Here is a 16,420-nt window from a genome sequence, read left to right on the forward strand (position 1 = left end):
GTTAGTCTACGAAATAGGGGAGTGCTTATCTTATTTGGGAAGCATTGCCTGTTTTGGCACACTGACCCCTAGCAGTGCATCCTGAGACACTGTTAGGGGTCAGGTACAACTATTTTTTTTCCAAGATGGCAGCACCAGTGTGTGTAATAAGTAGACATTACTCCTGGCTTCCAACAGAGGGGTGGTGTCTGGTTTACTTTGGCCACCAGAGACTATTTCTATGGGCGTGTGTGTGGGGAGCTAGAAGGTTGAGGTCTGGGGTCCTACTTGGTGTTCTTGGATGATCAGTGGTGAATGAAATATTTTTGAACTGAATATTTTGCTCCCTGAGCTAGCATAAAAATTTAGTGCTATGAGAAGTCAAAACCCATGCTAGATTTTTGCATTGTTTTGCATGCTCGCTATTCTATCCTCTAGTGCTGTGGTTTTACCACCAAATTCCCATGCCAAAATTTATTGCGTAATACCTTGGGAAAATTCAGGGAGTAAATAGCTGAACTAAAGGAAAGTACAGTTTACTACTACTATCCAGGGCAGAGTCCCTACCAGAGTAGGAGCTGGGAAAAAGTTAAAATTGTGCTTGCCATCTTGCCCAGTCCCTGGAACTTGGAACAAATTCTTGATGAAACAGGTAGAGGATTTATTACTTTTTTAATGAGGGAAGTATGTTCACATCTCACCTGAATGTTGTTCTTTGTAACTAATATGAAACTTTCTCTTACTTCCCCTTTACTTATTTTAGATTTAAACTAATGTACCAAAGGTCAGCTATTTGATATCTGGAGCCAGAAGGCTTTTCTGGCAACATGTAATAAAAGGTGGTTTGAGTTCAGCATTTACAACCAGCAGATTCTAAAGCATTGAGATACAAGAAGCATAAGATAGCTGCTGTGGTCATTGATTTAATTGGGGGAAAGCTTATGGCAAAAATATGCTCAAGCACCCAAACTTCTTGCTCAGGCAAAATCTGTGCAGTTAGTGACCCTTTATCAGCGAGTTCCAGATACACCCTCTCTTCCTCTCCTCACCACACCCAAAGTTTACAAATATTTGAAGGTGAATCAAAAATTAAAGGCAATTGTTAAATTACATAATTGGAATAGAACTAGCAAAATGCAACATATGTACTCGTATGTTGCTTGTTAGTTCGTCTGTGCACAGTGCAGCACTCAGCCTGTAGTCATGTGGCAGCCATGAGGTCAGAAACATGGATGCTCCATTGCATAAGAACATAAGATTTGCCGCTTCTGGGTCAGACCAATGGTCCATCGTGCCCAGCAGTCCACTCCCATGGTGGCCCTTAGGTCAAATACCATTGCCCTAACAGACTAGCCTTACCTGCATACATTCCGGTTCAGCAGGAATTTGTCTAACTTTGTCTTGAATCTCTGGAGGGTGTTTTCCCCTATAACAGCCTTCGGAAGAGCGTTCCAGTTTTCCACCACTCTCTGGGTGAAGAAGAACTTCCTTATGTTTGTACAGAATCTATCCCCTTTTAACTTTAGAGAGTGCCCTCTCGTTCTCCCTCTCTTGGAGAGGGTGAACAACCTGTCTTTATCTACTAAGTCTATTCCCTTCATTATCTTGAACATTTCAATCATGTCCCCTCTCAGTCTCCTCTTTTCAAGGGAGAAGAGGCCAAGTTTCTCTAATCTCTCGCTGTACAACAACTCCTCCAGCCCCTTAACCATTTTAGTCACTCTTCTCTGGACCCTTTTGAGTAGTATTGTGTCCTTCAAGTACGGCGACCAGTGCCGGATGCAGTATTCCAGGTGGGGTCACACCATGGCCCGGTACAGCGGCATGATAACCTTCTCCAATCTGTTCATGATCCCCTTCTTAATCAATCCAAGCATTCTGTTCGCCCTTTTCACCATCGCCGCCGCACATTACGTGGACGGCTTCATCGACTTGTCGACCAGAACTCCCAAGTCTCTTTCCTGGGGGGGTCTCTCCGAGTACCGCACCAGACATCTTGTATTTGTGTATAAGATTTTTGTTACCAACATGCATCACCTTAGACTTATCCACGTTAAACCTCATTTGCCATGTCGCGGCCCATTTCTCAAGTGTGTATATGTCACGTTGCAGGTCTTCGGAATCCTTCTGCGTCTTCACTACTCTGAATAGCTTCGTATCGTCCGCAAATTTAATCACGTCACTCGTCGTACATAAATATGTTGAAGAGCATGGGCCCGAGCACCGAACCCTGCAGCACTCCGCTCGTGACTTTTTTCCAGTCCGAGTATTGTCCATTTATCCCCACTCTCTGTTTCCTACACGCCAATCATTTTTTAATCCACGTGAGTTCTTATTTTATTGTGTTTACTATTAATAATAATGGGAAGGGGGGTGGGTTATGGGTTTATATATATACAATTGTTGTTTTTCTTGATAAATTTACAAGTGATGTTTTCAAAAATATGTATGATTTTAATTTGTACATTTGTTGAAAGATTAATAATGAATAAAGATTTACAAAAAAAAAAAAAATAATCCACGTGAGTATTTCACCCTCGATTCCATGGCTCACAATTTTTCAAAGTAGTCATTCATGCGGAACCTTGTCAAACACCTTCTGAAAATCCAAATATACAATGTCGACCAGGTCACCCTTGTCTATCTGCCTGTTTACTCCGTTGAAGAAGTGCAGCAAGTTCGTCAAGCAAGATCTTCCCTTGCTGAAGCCTTGCTGGCTGGTCCTCATCAGATTGTGCCCATCAAGGTGATCAATGATGCGGTTCCTTATCAGTGCCTCTACCATCTTTTCCGGTACCGAGATCAGACTCACCGATCTGTAGTTTCCCGGATCTCCCCTTGAACCTTTCTTGAAGCGCGGCGTATCATTCACCACTTTCCAGTCTTCCCTATTTGCCTCCCTATTTGATCGACAGATTGGCTATTAGTTGAAGCAGTTCAGTTCCTTGATTACCCTTGGATGATGCCATCCGGTCCCGGGGATTTATCATTTTTAAGCCTATCAATCTGCCTGCATACCTCTTCTGGACTGAACGTCAACCCTGTCAGTTTCCCATCTTCGTTTCCTGCGTATAGCCTGTCGGCTTCCGGTATGTTGTGTATATCTTCTTCAGTAAATATAGACACAAAAAACGTGTTCAGTTTGTCAGCGATGGCTTTGTCCTCTTTTAGCACTCCCTTTATTCCATGGTCATCCAAAAGCCCCACCGCTTCCTTTGCAGGTCGTTTCCCTTTAATATATCGAAAGAATGGCTTGAAGTTTTTTGCCTCCTTGGCTATTTTTTCCTCGTCTCTTTTGGCCCCTCTTACCGCCTTGTGGCACCTGCTTTGATGTTTGTGCTTTTCCAGTTTTCGTCCGTTTTTGACCTTTTCCATTCCTTAAACGAAGTCTTCTTGTCTCTGATCGCTTCTTTCACTGCTGCAGTGAGCCACGCTGGTTCCTTGTTCTTTTTCCTCTTGGATCCCTTGGTGATACGCGGTGTATATATAGATTTTGCACCTCGGTGTCCTTAAAAAGGGGCCATGCTTGCTCTATGTTTTTACAGTGCTTATCCTCTTCTTAATCTTTTTCCCCACCATTACTCTCATTCCTTCGTAATTTCCTTTTCGGAAGTTCAGTACCATGGCCGATGTTGTGGATCGATGTTTTGCCCCTGTGTCCAGGTTGAAGCAGATCATATTGTGATCACTGCTTCCTAGCATCCCTTCTACTTCTACACCCTGTGCCGGTCCTCGTAGTCCATTTAGAATTAAGTCCAGAATTGCATTTCCTCTCGTATTTTCCTTGATGAGTTGTTCCAGGAAGCAATCACTTACAGCATCCAGGAACTTGGTCTCCCTTCCGCAGTCGGAGGTGCCTAGGTTCCAGTCAATCCCTGGATAATTGAAGTCACCTCCCTTGCCTCCCTTGCAGTTGCATTTAATCTCGTCGGTCATTTCTCCATCAATTTCTTCGGACTTTCTTAGGGGTCGATAGTAGATGCCGATCTTTCGTTTCTGTTCCTTTTGTTCCCAGAATTTTGGCCCATAGAGACTATACCTTATTTTTCATTTCTGGCGTGTTCTCTCAGGTAGACTCAATTTCCTCTTTGATGTACAGGGCAATACTCCCACCTTTTTGACCTACTCTATCTTTGTGGTATAGCTTGTATCCCAGTAGCACAGTGTCCCAGATGTTTTTCTCGTTCCACCATGTTTCCGTGATGTAGATGATGTCAAGGTTATCTTTTTGTGCCATAACTTCCAATTCCCCCATCTTATTTCTTAGGCTTCTTGCGTTTGTGTACATACACTTAAGTTTGTGACCTGTTACTTTCTTGCAATTTCTTCCCATTTGTATCCCTTTCAATCCGTCAGGATTTCCATCTTGCCTATGATCCGGTGAGTCTTCTCCGCTGTCTTCCTGCACAGTATCCTCTGAGTATACTGGTTCCCGAACCATCGACTTTTGGTCGACTGTCGGCTTTCCCCTTCTTCCTAGTTTAAAAGCTTCTCAATTTCTCTCTTGATGTTGCTTTCAAGTAGCCTTGTTCCATCTCTGGTGAGTTGGAGTCCATCCTTCCTGAATAGCTTGCTCTTCCCCTAGAATGTTATCCAGTTGTGCACAAAGTGGAATCCTTCTTCCTCACACCAGCGCCTCATCCACACGTTGACTGCTTGCAGCTCCATCTGCCTCTTCTCATCGGCCCTGGGTATAGGCAGGGTCTCCGAGAACGCTACCTTCTGCATTCTTGTCTTCAGCTTCCTTCCTAGCATCCGGAGTTGGTCTTTCAGTACTTCCCTGCTGTAGTGCCTGTTGCTCACGTTGTTTGTTCCCACATGGATCACTATCGCCGTATCCTCCTTTTCTATGCTGTCGATGATCCTGTCGATGCAGCTCACTATGTCTTCTATCTTGACTCCTGGTAGGCAGGTCACCAGCCGATCCTATCTTCCTCCCGCTATGTGGCTGTCAACTTGTCTGATGATGGAGTCCCCCACGACAATCACTGTCCTCTCTATCTTCTCTTGCCTCTCTAGCCGCAGGTCCATGTCTCTGGTGTATGACCATCTCTCCAGCCGTAGATCCGTGTTCTCTGTGCACTTCCATCTTCCCTCATCCTGGCATTGGCTTGCACCGGACTCATCTTCTTGAGTGTTCCTTCCGCTGTCTCTAGATCCTGCTGCTGTGTCACCCATTTCTTCCTTGTGGTTGTCCTCCAGGTGGTCCTCACTCTGTAGGTGTATCTTGGCAGTTCCACTGTTACTGGTGATTTTCCATGCCCTCCCTTTATGCCTCCTCGATGAATTCTCTAACTCTCGAACTTATTCCTCAATGGTTTCTTCTGTTTTGATGCACTCTGCCTCTTTGTCCTCCTCCTCCACTGCTAGAAGTGCTTCCAGTTCCAGTATTCTGCCCTCCAGGAATGTGACTTGTTTCTTCAGGCTCTCCAGTTTCTCGCATCGAGTGCATACATAAGACCGCCTCCCAGAGGGGAGGTAGTCATACATATGGCAGATGGTGCAGAAAACTGGGTAGCTCATCTTCCTGCTTCTTCCATTGCTGTGGTTTGTCCTCTGTGCCTGCTTTGGCTTGCCTGCTGTGGCTTGTCCTTCTGCTCTTCATGCGGTAACTTGTCCCTTCTTAAGGCCCTCTCGCTAAAGTGAGCGCCTTTAACGCTCACCTTCGCATGCCGAACTGCTGAGTGCCATTGGCTCCTCCCCTTTTAAGGAGGAGCTCCAGTGGATAATGGGGTGTGGGCGGATCTAACTCTCGCCACTGACCCTTGCTCTCACTCTATCCTCTGCTTCCTTCTGTTCTTCTCTCTCATTTGCCTGCCTTCGTCCCCTGTAATCTCCTCCTGCTCGTCTGCCCGAGCCTTTAGTTCGCCGTTGGCTCCTCCCCTTTTAAAAGGGAGCTCCGGTGGATGACGGGATCTCACCGCTGCCCCTTGCTTTCACTCTGTCCTCTGCTTCCTTCTGTTCTTACTCCCTCCTCTTCTCTCTCTCTCGTTTGCCTGCCTTCTTACCCTGTAATCTCCTTCTCCTGCCTCCTGCTCGTCTGCCCCATGAAAGAATATTATGCAGTAGTGCGTTTTCTTTGTGCAGAGGGAATGAAACCTGTGGAAATTCACTGTCTGATATTGATTCAGTATGGATATAGCACCATGAATCAACGAAAGGTTTATGAGTGGGTAAAAAGGTTTAAAGTGGGAAGAACAGGTGTAACCGACAAAGGTGTTTCTGGTCGCTCATCAACATCGCGCACATGAGCACATTGACAGGGTGGAGGCCTGAAAACCGTTGGATAACGGTGTCTCAGTTGACTGCAGATTTGGATATCGCCTATGGATCTGCATTTACCATAATGCATAATGACTTGGGATACAGGAAAGTCTGCAATGGATTCCCAAACAATTTACTGATCTGCACAAGTCTACAATGGATTCCCAAACAATTTACTGATCTGCACAAGCAACAGCGTGTGGAGGTTGTGACCTGGTTCCTGAGATGGTAAGAAGATTAGGCTATTCTGGAAAGAATTATCACTGGCAATGAGACATGGGTGCATCACTGTAACCCTAAGAGCAAATGGCAAAGCATGAAGAAGTAAAGGAAATGGTGCTCTGTGCAGGAATGCAGAAGCTAATTGAACGATACAACAAATGTATCGTCTTGCCTGGGGACTAAATAGAAAAGTGATATGTTCAGTTGCTCATAGTTATTTCTATTAAAGCTGTTAAATGTATTTTGCCTTTACTTTTTGATTTACCCTCGTAGCAACCCAGAACCAGAAATATCAGGGTAAAGAAAAAGGTAGTATATTATATTTTTATTTCTGTCAGGATCATTTTGGTTTATTATATAGCTGGAGCCAGATTCAGCAAGATTGTGTTCTGATGGGCAAAATCAAGCTGGGATACATGTTAATTTTTGCTTTCTTCAGGATTTCCCTAAATAATAGACTACACCTAATTTGTTGAGGAATTTTTTAAGATGTACTAATGTACTTAAATTTTAATACTTCATTTTTCTTAAGGTTACGGAAAAATCTGAAATTATTAATCATAGTTCATCCTTCCTGGTTTATCAGAACACTTCTGGCTATTACAAGACCCTTTATTAGGTAATGGTATAAAGTTTTCTGGTTTTCTTCAATGCTCTTGGAAATGAACTTTCTTAGTTTAGTGTACAAAGTTTTATAACACATCTTTGTTTTTTTTCCAGCTCAAAATTCAGCCAGAAAATTAAATATGTCTTCAGCCTGGTAGATCTAGCTGCACTCATTCCTATGGACTACGTTAGTATACCTGAATGCATTAAACAGTAAGTTCCTTTGCTTCATAGGGGTTTATGAGAGAGAGAAATAGGAACTGTACTGAAATATGTCAGAATTTAAAAAGAAGCTTTAAATGTTTATTTCCGCCAGCAGACTTTTGCAACTGGCTTTTAAGATTAGCCATTCAACTTTTGTTACCTTGTCCCTGCTATTTTTTTCCTATTACGTCCCCTCCAGAATCAGTACTGAAGGTGTTCAATCCATGCACGTGAACCAGGGCTTGCAGAAATCATAAGTTTTCTTTCATCTGCCCCACCTACCTCTGTGAGAGAGACAGAGGTCCCCTACAGTTTTCATTCTACGAGCAAACTGTGTAGAAGTATTTCTGATCTGCTCTGCTTCTTTTTCTTATTTTTTTCATCTTAAGGTCATATTTTGGTGGCGGTGGTGCCATGAGACCCCTTGTGAAGTGGTTCTCTGCCAGGAAAAGGAAGCAGTTCCACAGAGCGGACTACAGCTTTATAGGGCAAGCTTCAAGTGGACCTGTGGAGCCAACCTACTGTATGCTACCTTTCGGGCTTGGGGTCTGCCTCCTGGGAGCTTGCTTGCCTTCTGATCTTGTCGGAGGCTTAAGTGCAGGCTGATTTGCGTCCTGAGTAATAGCCCTCAGGGTATCAGAGTGCAGGCTGCATTTTCACATTTAGCTCCCGTGGAGAGTGTATACCAGTTTCTCTCAAACTGTGTGATTAGCTCAGTTGGAACACCAACGATGGCCAGCGTTTCACATAGTGCTGCCTTAGGGTGTAACCTCCGATCGTGAGCTTTCAAAACGGAACACAAAATTGTTACATCAATTGTTGTAAATGATACAACTTATAGCATCCAGTCAACCATAAAGATACTTGCATAATTTTAGATCGTACTCTTACAATGAAAAATCAGGTTGTCTTGTTGGTTCAAAGGAGCTTTTATACTTTGTGGAAACTAAGAACTATTAGAGCATATTTTGATGTTAATTCCTTTCGATTGCTGGTTCAATTACTTATCCGTAGTCAGTTAGACCAGTGGTTCCCAACCCAGTCCTGCAGGACCCCCAGGCCAGTCGGGTTTTCAGGATAGCCCTAATGAATATGCATGGAGAAGATTTGCATGCATGGCACCTCCATTTTATGCAGATTTCTCTCATACATATTCATTAGGGCTATCCTGAAATCCGACTGGCCTGGGGGTCCTGCAGGACTGGGTTGGGAACCACTGAGTTAGACTATTGCAACATTGTTCATCTTGTTGGTACCCAGAAAAACATAGAAACATAGAAAAGTGACGGCAGAAAAGGGCCAAGGCCCATCAAGTCTGTCCACTCTATTGACCCACCCACCCTCCTAACTACCCTGTGAGAGATCACACTCTGATGTCCCATTCCCTCTTAGAGATCCAACATGAGCATCCCATCTGTTCTTAAAATCTGGCACGCTACTGGCCTCGATAACCTGTGCTGGAAGCTCATTCCAATTGCCAACCACTCTTTCGGTGAAGAAGTACCTCAATAGACTGCGCATATTTCAGAATGCAGCAGTCACGACTGATTTTCAACTTGAGGAAGTTTGACCAAATTACTAATTCTTATCATCGACTGCATTGGCTTCCAGTTAAGGCGCGGGTTAAGTTTAAGCTCGGCTACATTTGCTTTAAGGCACTAACAGGCTCAATTCGTGAGTATCTCATGGAATCTTTTATTATTACAAGTTCTAAACATCTTAGAAAATCGCATCCACTGTTTTCATTCCCCTCAGTTAAGGGATGTAAATACAAGAAATTTCAGGGACGACTGCTTTCTTTTCAGGCAGCCTCATTGACTAAGGATTTAACTCATATTTACATTTCCGATTTCATACCAACAATTTTGTCGTGCCTTAAAAACTTATCTTTTTAGGGAATCTTTTGGAAGTTAGAATCTGGATCCTTATTCATTTGTATTACTAATTTTTGTAAACAGCATAGAACTTAATGGTATTTGCGTCAGAGGAGAAGCTTCTGCCCACACAAACGCGAATGCAGGGCGGCACAGGCAGGCTTCGTCGGCTTCAGTTTATTTTCTAAAGCACCGCGAAGGTAAGGGGGAGGGAGGCAGATAGATTTCGCCAGAGGTAGGTAGGGGGCCATGCGCGATCAGTGACTGCGCACCTTCCCTCCCTTAACTGCGGGGACAAGGCCATTCACCGCTCCACGGGGCGGTGGATGGCCTTGTCCCCTTGCCCGCAGTGAGCACTTTTTCCCCACACAGTTTTCGGCGGGTTACTCGCGGCTAGTTGTGGGTAATTACCACCGTGTCATTCTCTAGTTACTGGTGCCTCTACTTCACATGGTGGGTGCCTTTCTATGCTTGGGTACTGACTGCTAGAGGGCACTAAACTGATCTGTGAAGCACACTGGAAGCAGAGTGAAAAATCCGGAGTGGATTCCTTCTGCAGTCCATGTGAGTATAGTGAAATAACCTTGTTGTCTAGAATGTCTCACCTATCTACTGGAAAAGAGCTTACCAGGGCAAGTACATAATCTCTTTTTATAATGTACCAGATCTAAAAAAAGGTTAAGAGACACTGATCTAGACATAGACATGATAAATGAGGTAATCAAATATGCAGATTATACAAAATTATTCAAAGTCATTAAAATGGTAGAAAATTGTGAGACTAGGAGACTAACCATGTAAATAACAGATGAAATTTTGTGGACAAATGCTGAGTGATGCACATAGTGGGGGAAATGATGCAGCTACAGGTACAAAGTGCTGGGTTCTGCATTAGGAGTTATCACCCAAGAAATAAAATCTTGAAAGGAGTTGTGGATAGTGTGTTGAAATTTTCAGCACTGTGGGTTGCATCTGCTTTGAAAGCAAATGGAATGTTAGTTATTATTCTGAAAGGGATGAAGAACAACACTGAATATCATTAATGCTTCTATAGATCCCCAGTATGTCCACACCTTAGGTATTGTGCAGTTCAGGTTGTCCCTCTAGTAAAGGATGTTGTAAATTAGAAAAGGTTCAGAGAAGGGGTGGAATATGATAAGAGGATGGAATGCCTCTTATGAGGAGAGGCTTAATAGGTTACAGCTTTTTAGCTTCAGGAAGACCGAGAATATTTTATTGAGATTTAACAACTGGTTTTATGAAGAGAATCATCTGGAAGTGTACAACACAGGGCTTACAATTCTGTTAATAACATAACAATAATAAAATGTTTATTAAAATGTAATATTCCGCTCAAGCTAGCAACAGATCTAGGCAGGTACAAAGGGAAGGACCAATTATAAATTAATAAACACAATAAATGAGGTAAACTTGAAAACAGTAAATTGAAGCCTAATAATAGAACTACCATGAAACAGTATAAAAAATACAGACATTTAACATAACTGAAATTCCAGTAACAGATTTCAGTGGGGGGGGGGGGATGGTAGTTTTACCTTCAAACCAAAGGAGCCAGTTCTGTGGGTTCAAGATCCTTTATTTGTGTCCGGGGAGGGATAATTTTTATACTTTTGGCACCCCCATTTATTTTGAAATGTTGGTACTTGTGCTTCAAACACAAAAGCAAGAGGACAGTCCATAAATTAATGATCAGCAGATTGAAAACAAACTAGATGGAGAGTTGTTTTTTTAATGCAGTAAATTATGAATCTATTCCCTGAGGATTCAAATAGCAGAATTCAAAAGAGAATATTGGGCCAGTTTTCTGGAGAAAAAATTCATAAATTACTAGCCAGTTAGAATTGGGAGAGCCATTGTTCATCCCTAGAAATGAGACCTAGATCTTGCTTTTGGGATTTGCTGGGTACTTGCAATGCAGACTGATTACTGTCAGAGACTCAGCATGACTTTTCCTATGTGCTTGAAACTTGGGTTTGAACAGCTGTGGAGACCCGTGTGCATTAAAAGCACAAAATGTCACAGAAACACTATATATAAAATCGAATTAATTTTTGCAGCTTCCTTTTAAAAAGGAAGTCAGTAGTGACTGTACTTTTTCAACTAGCGGGAAGGAGTATTTTAGTAGCTATTTAAAAGTTTTAGGGTTCAATGTACACTCATTCATTTATTAACTAAATACAGTGGAACCTTGGTTTACGAGCATAATTCGTTCCAGAAGCATGCTCGTAAACCAAATTACTCGTTTATCAAAGCGAGTTTCCCATAGGAAGTAAGGGAAACTCACTTGATTGGTTCCACCTCCCCCCCTCACCCCCCCTGCGGCCACCCGCGCTGCTCCACCCCACCCCAACACATCCCCAAAAGCCACCTCACCCCCGAGGCACTGGTGTGCTTCCACATCCCCCCGCAAACCGGCATCATCCCCCCCCTCCATGCTCACAAACGCCAATCCCCCCTCCCCCCTGTGAACCAACATCACCCCCTCACGAACACCCGCCCGCCCAAATTGAAGCCTTACCCCCATCTGGCACTGGCACGCAGCACCAACCCACAGGAGGCGCCGATGCCTGAAGATCATGCTGCTTGCCAGACTGGGCCTTGAGAATCTGCGCATACTCAAGGCCTTCTGGCTTCCACCTCTCTTCGAGATTCTCAGAGAGAACGAGATTCTCCGAGAGAACAAGCGCTAGAAGGCCTTGAGCATGCGCAGATGCTCAAGGCCCAGTCCAGCAAGCAGCACGATCTTCGGGCACCGGCATGTCCTGTGGGTTGGTGCTGCGTGCCGGTGCCAGATGGGGGTAAGGCTTCAATTTGGGTGGGCGTAAACGAGGGGGGGGCGATGCCGGTTAGCGAGGGGTGGTGTTCGCAGTTGGGAGTTTCGCAAAACGAGTCAACGCTCGGTTTGTGAATCACGATTTGCAAAAAAGTTTTGTTCATCTTGCAAAACACTCGCAAACCATGTTACTCGCAAACCGAGGTTTGACTGTACTGTCTTTTCTAATTTTGTGTGCATGTTAACACTTTGCAGAGCTTTTGTTAAATGCCATTCTACAACCCTCTGAATTTATCATTAGCTCCAAGCTCCAGATATGGTTATCACAAGAAGTATCAGATATCGCTCTATGAAGAGACCTTAGCCCCACCACTCCACCGCTATAAATCGTTCAAAAGCAGGAAGAATCACGTGGTGCCTCTCATCATCGGTCTCTACATATGCATATATAGTTTTGCTTGTTAAACATCTTTAAATAGTATAAATAGTGTAAAGAAAAATGTACTTAAATATTTAAATATTAGTATAAAGCACTTATCTCAGCCTTAGAACAGGAGTAATGCCCCAACATGTTTTGCACTTGCCGTGCTTTATCAAGGGACTCCCTATAAAAATAGAGAAAGGACAATTATAAATCCTTTATACAACACCCCCCTCTCATACTCAAATACACCTAATTCTAACTCTCCCACATCAAAAAAACTTTATTCTCTTACCGGGGCTGTGTCTGTCATCTGACTCCCTATATTATGTGAAAGGAAGATGGCGGCGGCGTCTAGTCCCGGTGTTTAAATAGCAGGAAGTTAAATGCAGAAGTATCACCCCCCTGTGCCCTATTGGACCGGAGATCAATCAATCAAAGACGCCCATTCTAGTTCCCCATTCAAACCATTAGGTTCCACAGTATCAAACCTGAAAATATATCTCTGCTCCTTCTCATTCAACCTTCTAAAATCGGCACAATAAATGAAACAGAGCACAAAATATTTAAACACCAGCTTGGTGTACAAAGTGAGCAATGTATGTTCCACCCTTGAGAAAGTATAGAACAATCTGATCTCTAGCATACACTAGGAGAGAGGATAATTGTAATTGTAAGACTTCCTTCCCTCCTTAACTGGATGCTGGTTTATACTCAGTAGGCACAGTGGTAGTGATCATTGACTAACAGCTAGTGTGTGTTAACACGTGTTATTTGCTTTGGAGCCAGTTTTTAAATAATGGGTGTCAACAGTGTTGCTGTGCATTGTTAAAAACTGACTCCCCCCAGTGAGAACCATCTTCTAGTTCATAAGTCTTTGGGTTAGATTCACTAAAGGATAGTGAGTCAATCACTGTTGGACGATTCCTGGACGATTTTAAAACAACGATTGATTCACTATCAAGTTTGCAAACTCCGACTCAAAAGTGATCGGGTCGGGGCAGACCCCAACACTAGTGACAGGAGAAGCAGCCTCCTGTCACTGCAGTCAGGGATTCTGCCGGCTTAAAATTTTTATTTTTTTTTTTTAATCGGGCATATATTTTGTGTGTATTACACACGCAAAATAACTGCTCGATTGAAAAAAAAAATAAAAAAGCCTCCCCCCCAACAAAGTGCTTCCTCCCTCCCAACGTGGCCCCGCCAAAGACAAAAAGGCAGGAGGGATGCCAACTCCCTCCTGCCATCGTAAACCTGGCCAGGCCCGTCCCACCTCCCTCCCTGTACCTTTAGCTAGGCCCGTACCTTTAAAAATGTTGGGAGCAGGAAGGGTGCTCAGTCCCTCCTGCCCCAGGCCTCCTCCTCTGACGCACTGCAGCCTTAGGCCACACCCTGGTGCATCATGTGATGCACGGGGAAGGGTCTAAGGCCCTGATTGGCTGAGGTGCCTCTGGCTCCTCCCTTGGGAGGAACCTGGGGCACGTCAGCCAATCAGGAACTTCTTTAGGGAGGAGTCTAAGTCCCTGAAATTTTAAAAACTGATTTACAACTAGGATGTGAATGCAGATCACACATCCGTTCCTAACTAGATTTTTCAGTGTTGCTTTGCTCTGGTGCATTTTGATAGTCAGTTTCTATATAGTACAGTCTTGGCACTAGTGCTGCCCTATTCAGGGATAAAAATTTCAATTCGATTCAGCCTATTGAATCGATATTTCTGCCCAATTGGGTGGTTTTTTCCAAACATCCTGATAGGTTTATTTTATAGCCTCTTCACTCCGTTTACTCTCTCTTACCCACACTGGTCCTGTGGTGTAAACAAAATAAACAAACAAAAAATACTTTTCCCCTCTCTGTTAAATCCTACCTCACGTTTGCGATCCAACACCAGCTCTGGAAGAATACACATTTCATATCTGACATATTGTAATCACAAAACAGAAAATAAAATTATTTTTCCTACCTTTTCTTGTCTGGTTATTTTTCAAATCATGTTGGTCTGGTTGTCTTCTAATCAGGCTGTTCTTTCTTCTTTCTCCATGCTAACCATCCATCTTCCATCTCTGTCCTCCCCTTCTGTTTCCCTTTCCTCCCCCGGAGGTCTAGCATCTTTCTTTTTTTTCATCTCTATCCCCCCGCAGCTGCAGCGATGGACCCCACCATCCCCAGTCCACCATCTCTCCTTTTCTCAACTACTCTTTCATCCAACATCTCTCTTCTGTGTCCTTGTCCCTATTCTTCTTTCCAGTGGTGTCCCCCTTGTGTCCCTGTTCCTATGCTCCCTCCATGCCCAGCATCTTATCTCTATTTCATGTCTCTCCCCATATCCAGCTTCTTCTTTCTCTCTTCCTTACCTCTTGTATCTCCTTCCCCAGGTACAGGCTTTCTCCTACTATGTCTCCTGCCATCCTGCACCCTGCCTAAATACTTTGGAGCAGTATCTGTCCCTCTTGTACTCTTCCCCTTGTGGTCTTGCATTTCATCTCCCTCTTTTCTTTAGTCCAGCACCTCTCCTTTGCTTTCTTCCCCCTCTTTTTTGTTTGGTCTCTCTCTTCCCTTCAGCCCAGTTCTGGCATCCCTCCTCTCCTCTCTTACTCCTTCCTCCTCCTCCCTCTGCACAGGCCTGCCTCCCCACCGCGAAAGAACTCTTCCTCCTCTTCTCTCTGCACAAGCCTGCTCCCCTGTCTTGAAGGCACTCTTCAGCCTGCCCCCCCCCCCCTGCTGTGAAGGCACTCTTCGGCCTGCTCCCCCCGCAAAGGCCTGCCCCCCCTTGCCGTGAAGGCACTCTTTTCTCCTGCTCCCCGCCGCGAAGACCTGCCCCTCCTGCCGTGAAGGTACTCTTTTCTCCTGCTCCCCGCTGCGGAGACCTGCTCCACCCGCAAAGGCCTGCCCCCTGCTATGAAGGCACTCTTCAGCCTGCTCCCCGCTGCGAACGCCTGCTCCCCCCGCAAGCCTCTATCCTCCCCCAGCTTCCCCGCTCTTACTTTTAGGCTAACATGGAAGCCTGCAGGATCGCTAGTGCTATAGCGATCCCTGCAGCTGCCCGTCGTTCTCAGCGGCACGTTCTCTCTTCCGCGATCCTGTCCCTGACATCAGAGCAGGGGCAGGACGTAGCAGAGAGAACATGCCGCTGAGGATGACAGGCAGCTGCAGGGATTGCTATAATACCAACGAGCCTGCAGGCTGCCTTGTTAACCTTAAGGAGGTAAGAGCGGGGAAGCTGGGGGAGGCCTTTCTGACTTTCTTCCCCCTCAAGCAGGAGCGGCAGCGGACGGCCAGCAAGAGGCAGCGCTGCAGTTCCTGCTTTAGGAAGGCATGGGGGAAAGGTCGGTCATTGAATTGGGAGGCCAAGTTTTTTTGAAAATTGAATCAATTCAAATCGTGAATCGGGCAGCACTACTTGGCACTAATAGCTGTACACCAAATGATGCAGAAAATTGCACAATACTGATTTATTTAACCTTTGGACCAGCCTATATCTACATGGTTTTGAATACCATTGTTGCCTTTCACAATTTAGGTTTTATGTCAAAAAAATTCAATGCCTGGTATAAATTTGTAGGGGGGATGAGAGTATAGTTTAAATGCAGTTTAAATATATTAATGCATTGATAATTCAGTTATTATATGAGTAGTATTGATGTAAGGTTTAAATTTGAAGTATTTACTGGGCAGAAGGTATGTTTATGTTTTTATGAAATTAGTCTGTAATTAGCCATTATATCTTATGCAATGACTGAAATGTTAACTTTCTCTCACCAAGGTATGAAGAAGAAAAATTTAGAAAGAGGCGCAAAAGGTATATGCATATTAGTACTGGGGTTGTAACTTAGATTAGTTTGTGTGCACCAAACACACTAACTCCTTCCTCATTGGTTGGCTTGCAGAAACAGATACAGTATTTGCAAATGTACATCACAAGACAATTACGTAACCACAATGTCAATCTAAAAATTGCACTGGTCTCTCTCTATTCCCCTTTTTTGGCCTCTGGGTAAGAGGCATATGAAATTTATATAACTTTATATGGGCGTTGGGGGGGTCTTGAAAACAGCA

The 16,420-nt window shown here is 44.2% G+C and overlaps 1 protein-coding gene across 3 annotated transcripts in view; it reads left to right on the top strand.

The window, feature by feature from the left end:
* The window catches only part of BNIP2 (BCL2 interacting protein 2), a 119,503-nt gene that overhangs the window by 71,430 nt on the left and 31,653 nt on the right, over nt 1-16,420 (top strand). Inside the window, exons 8-10 of one of the 3 annotated variants that reach the window (XM_033920298.1) lie at nt 6,998-7,084; nt 7,186-7,284; nt 16,128-16,163. In XM_033920298.1, the coding sequence (XP_033776189.1) occupies nt 6,998-7,084; nt 7,186-7,284; nt 16,128-16,163 (222 nt within the window). Of the gene's footprint in view, nt 1-6,997; nt 7,085-7,185; nt 7,285-7,664; nt 8,125-16,127; nt 16,164-16,420 lie in introns of those variants that run through there. The other 2 variants (XM_033920296.1, XM_033920299.1) reach the window with 2 other exon arrangements.

This window comes from Geotrypetes seraphini, chromosome 14, assembly GCF_902459505.1.
Source record: "Geotrypetes seraphini chromosome 14, aGeoSer1.1, whole genome shotgun sequence".
NCBI lineage: Eukaryota > Metazoa > Chordata > Amphibia > Gymnophiona > Dermophiidae > Geotrypetes > Geotrypetes seraphini.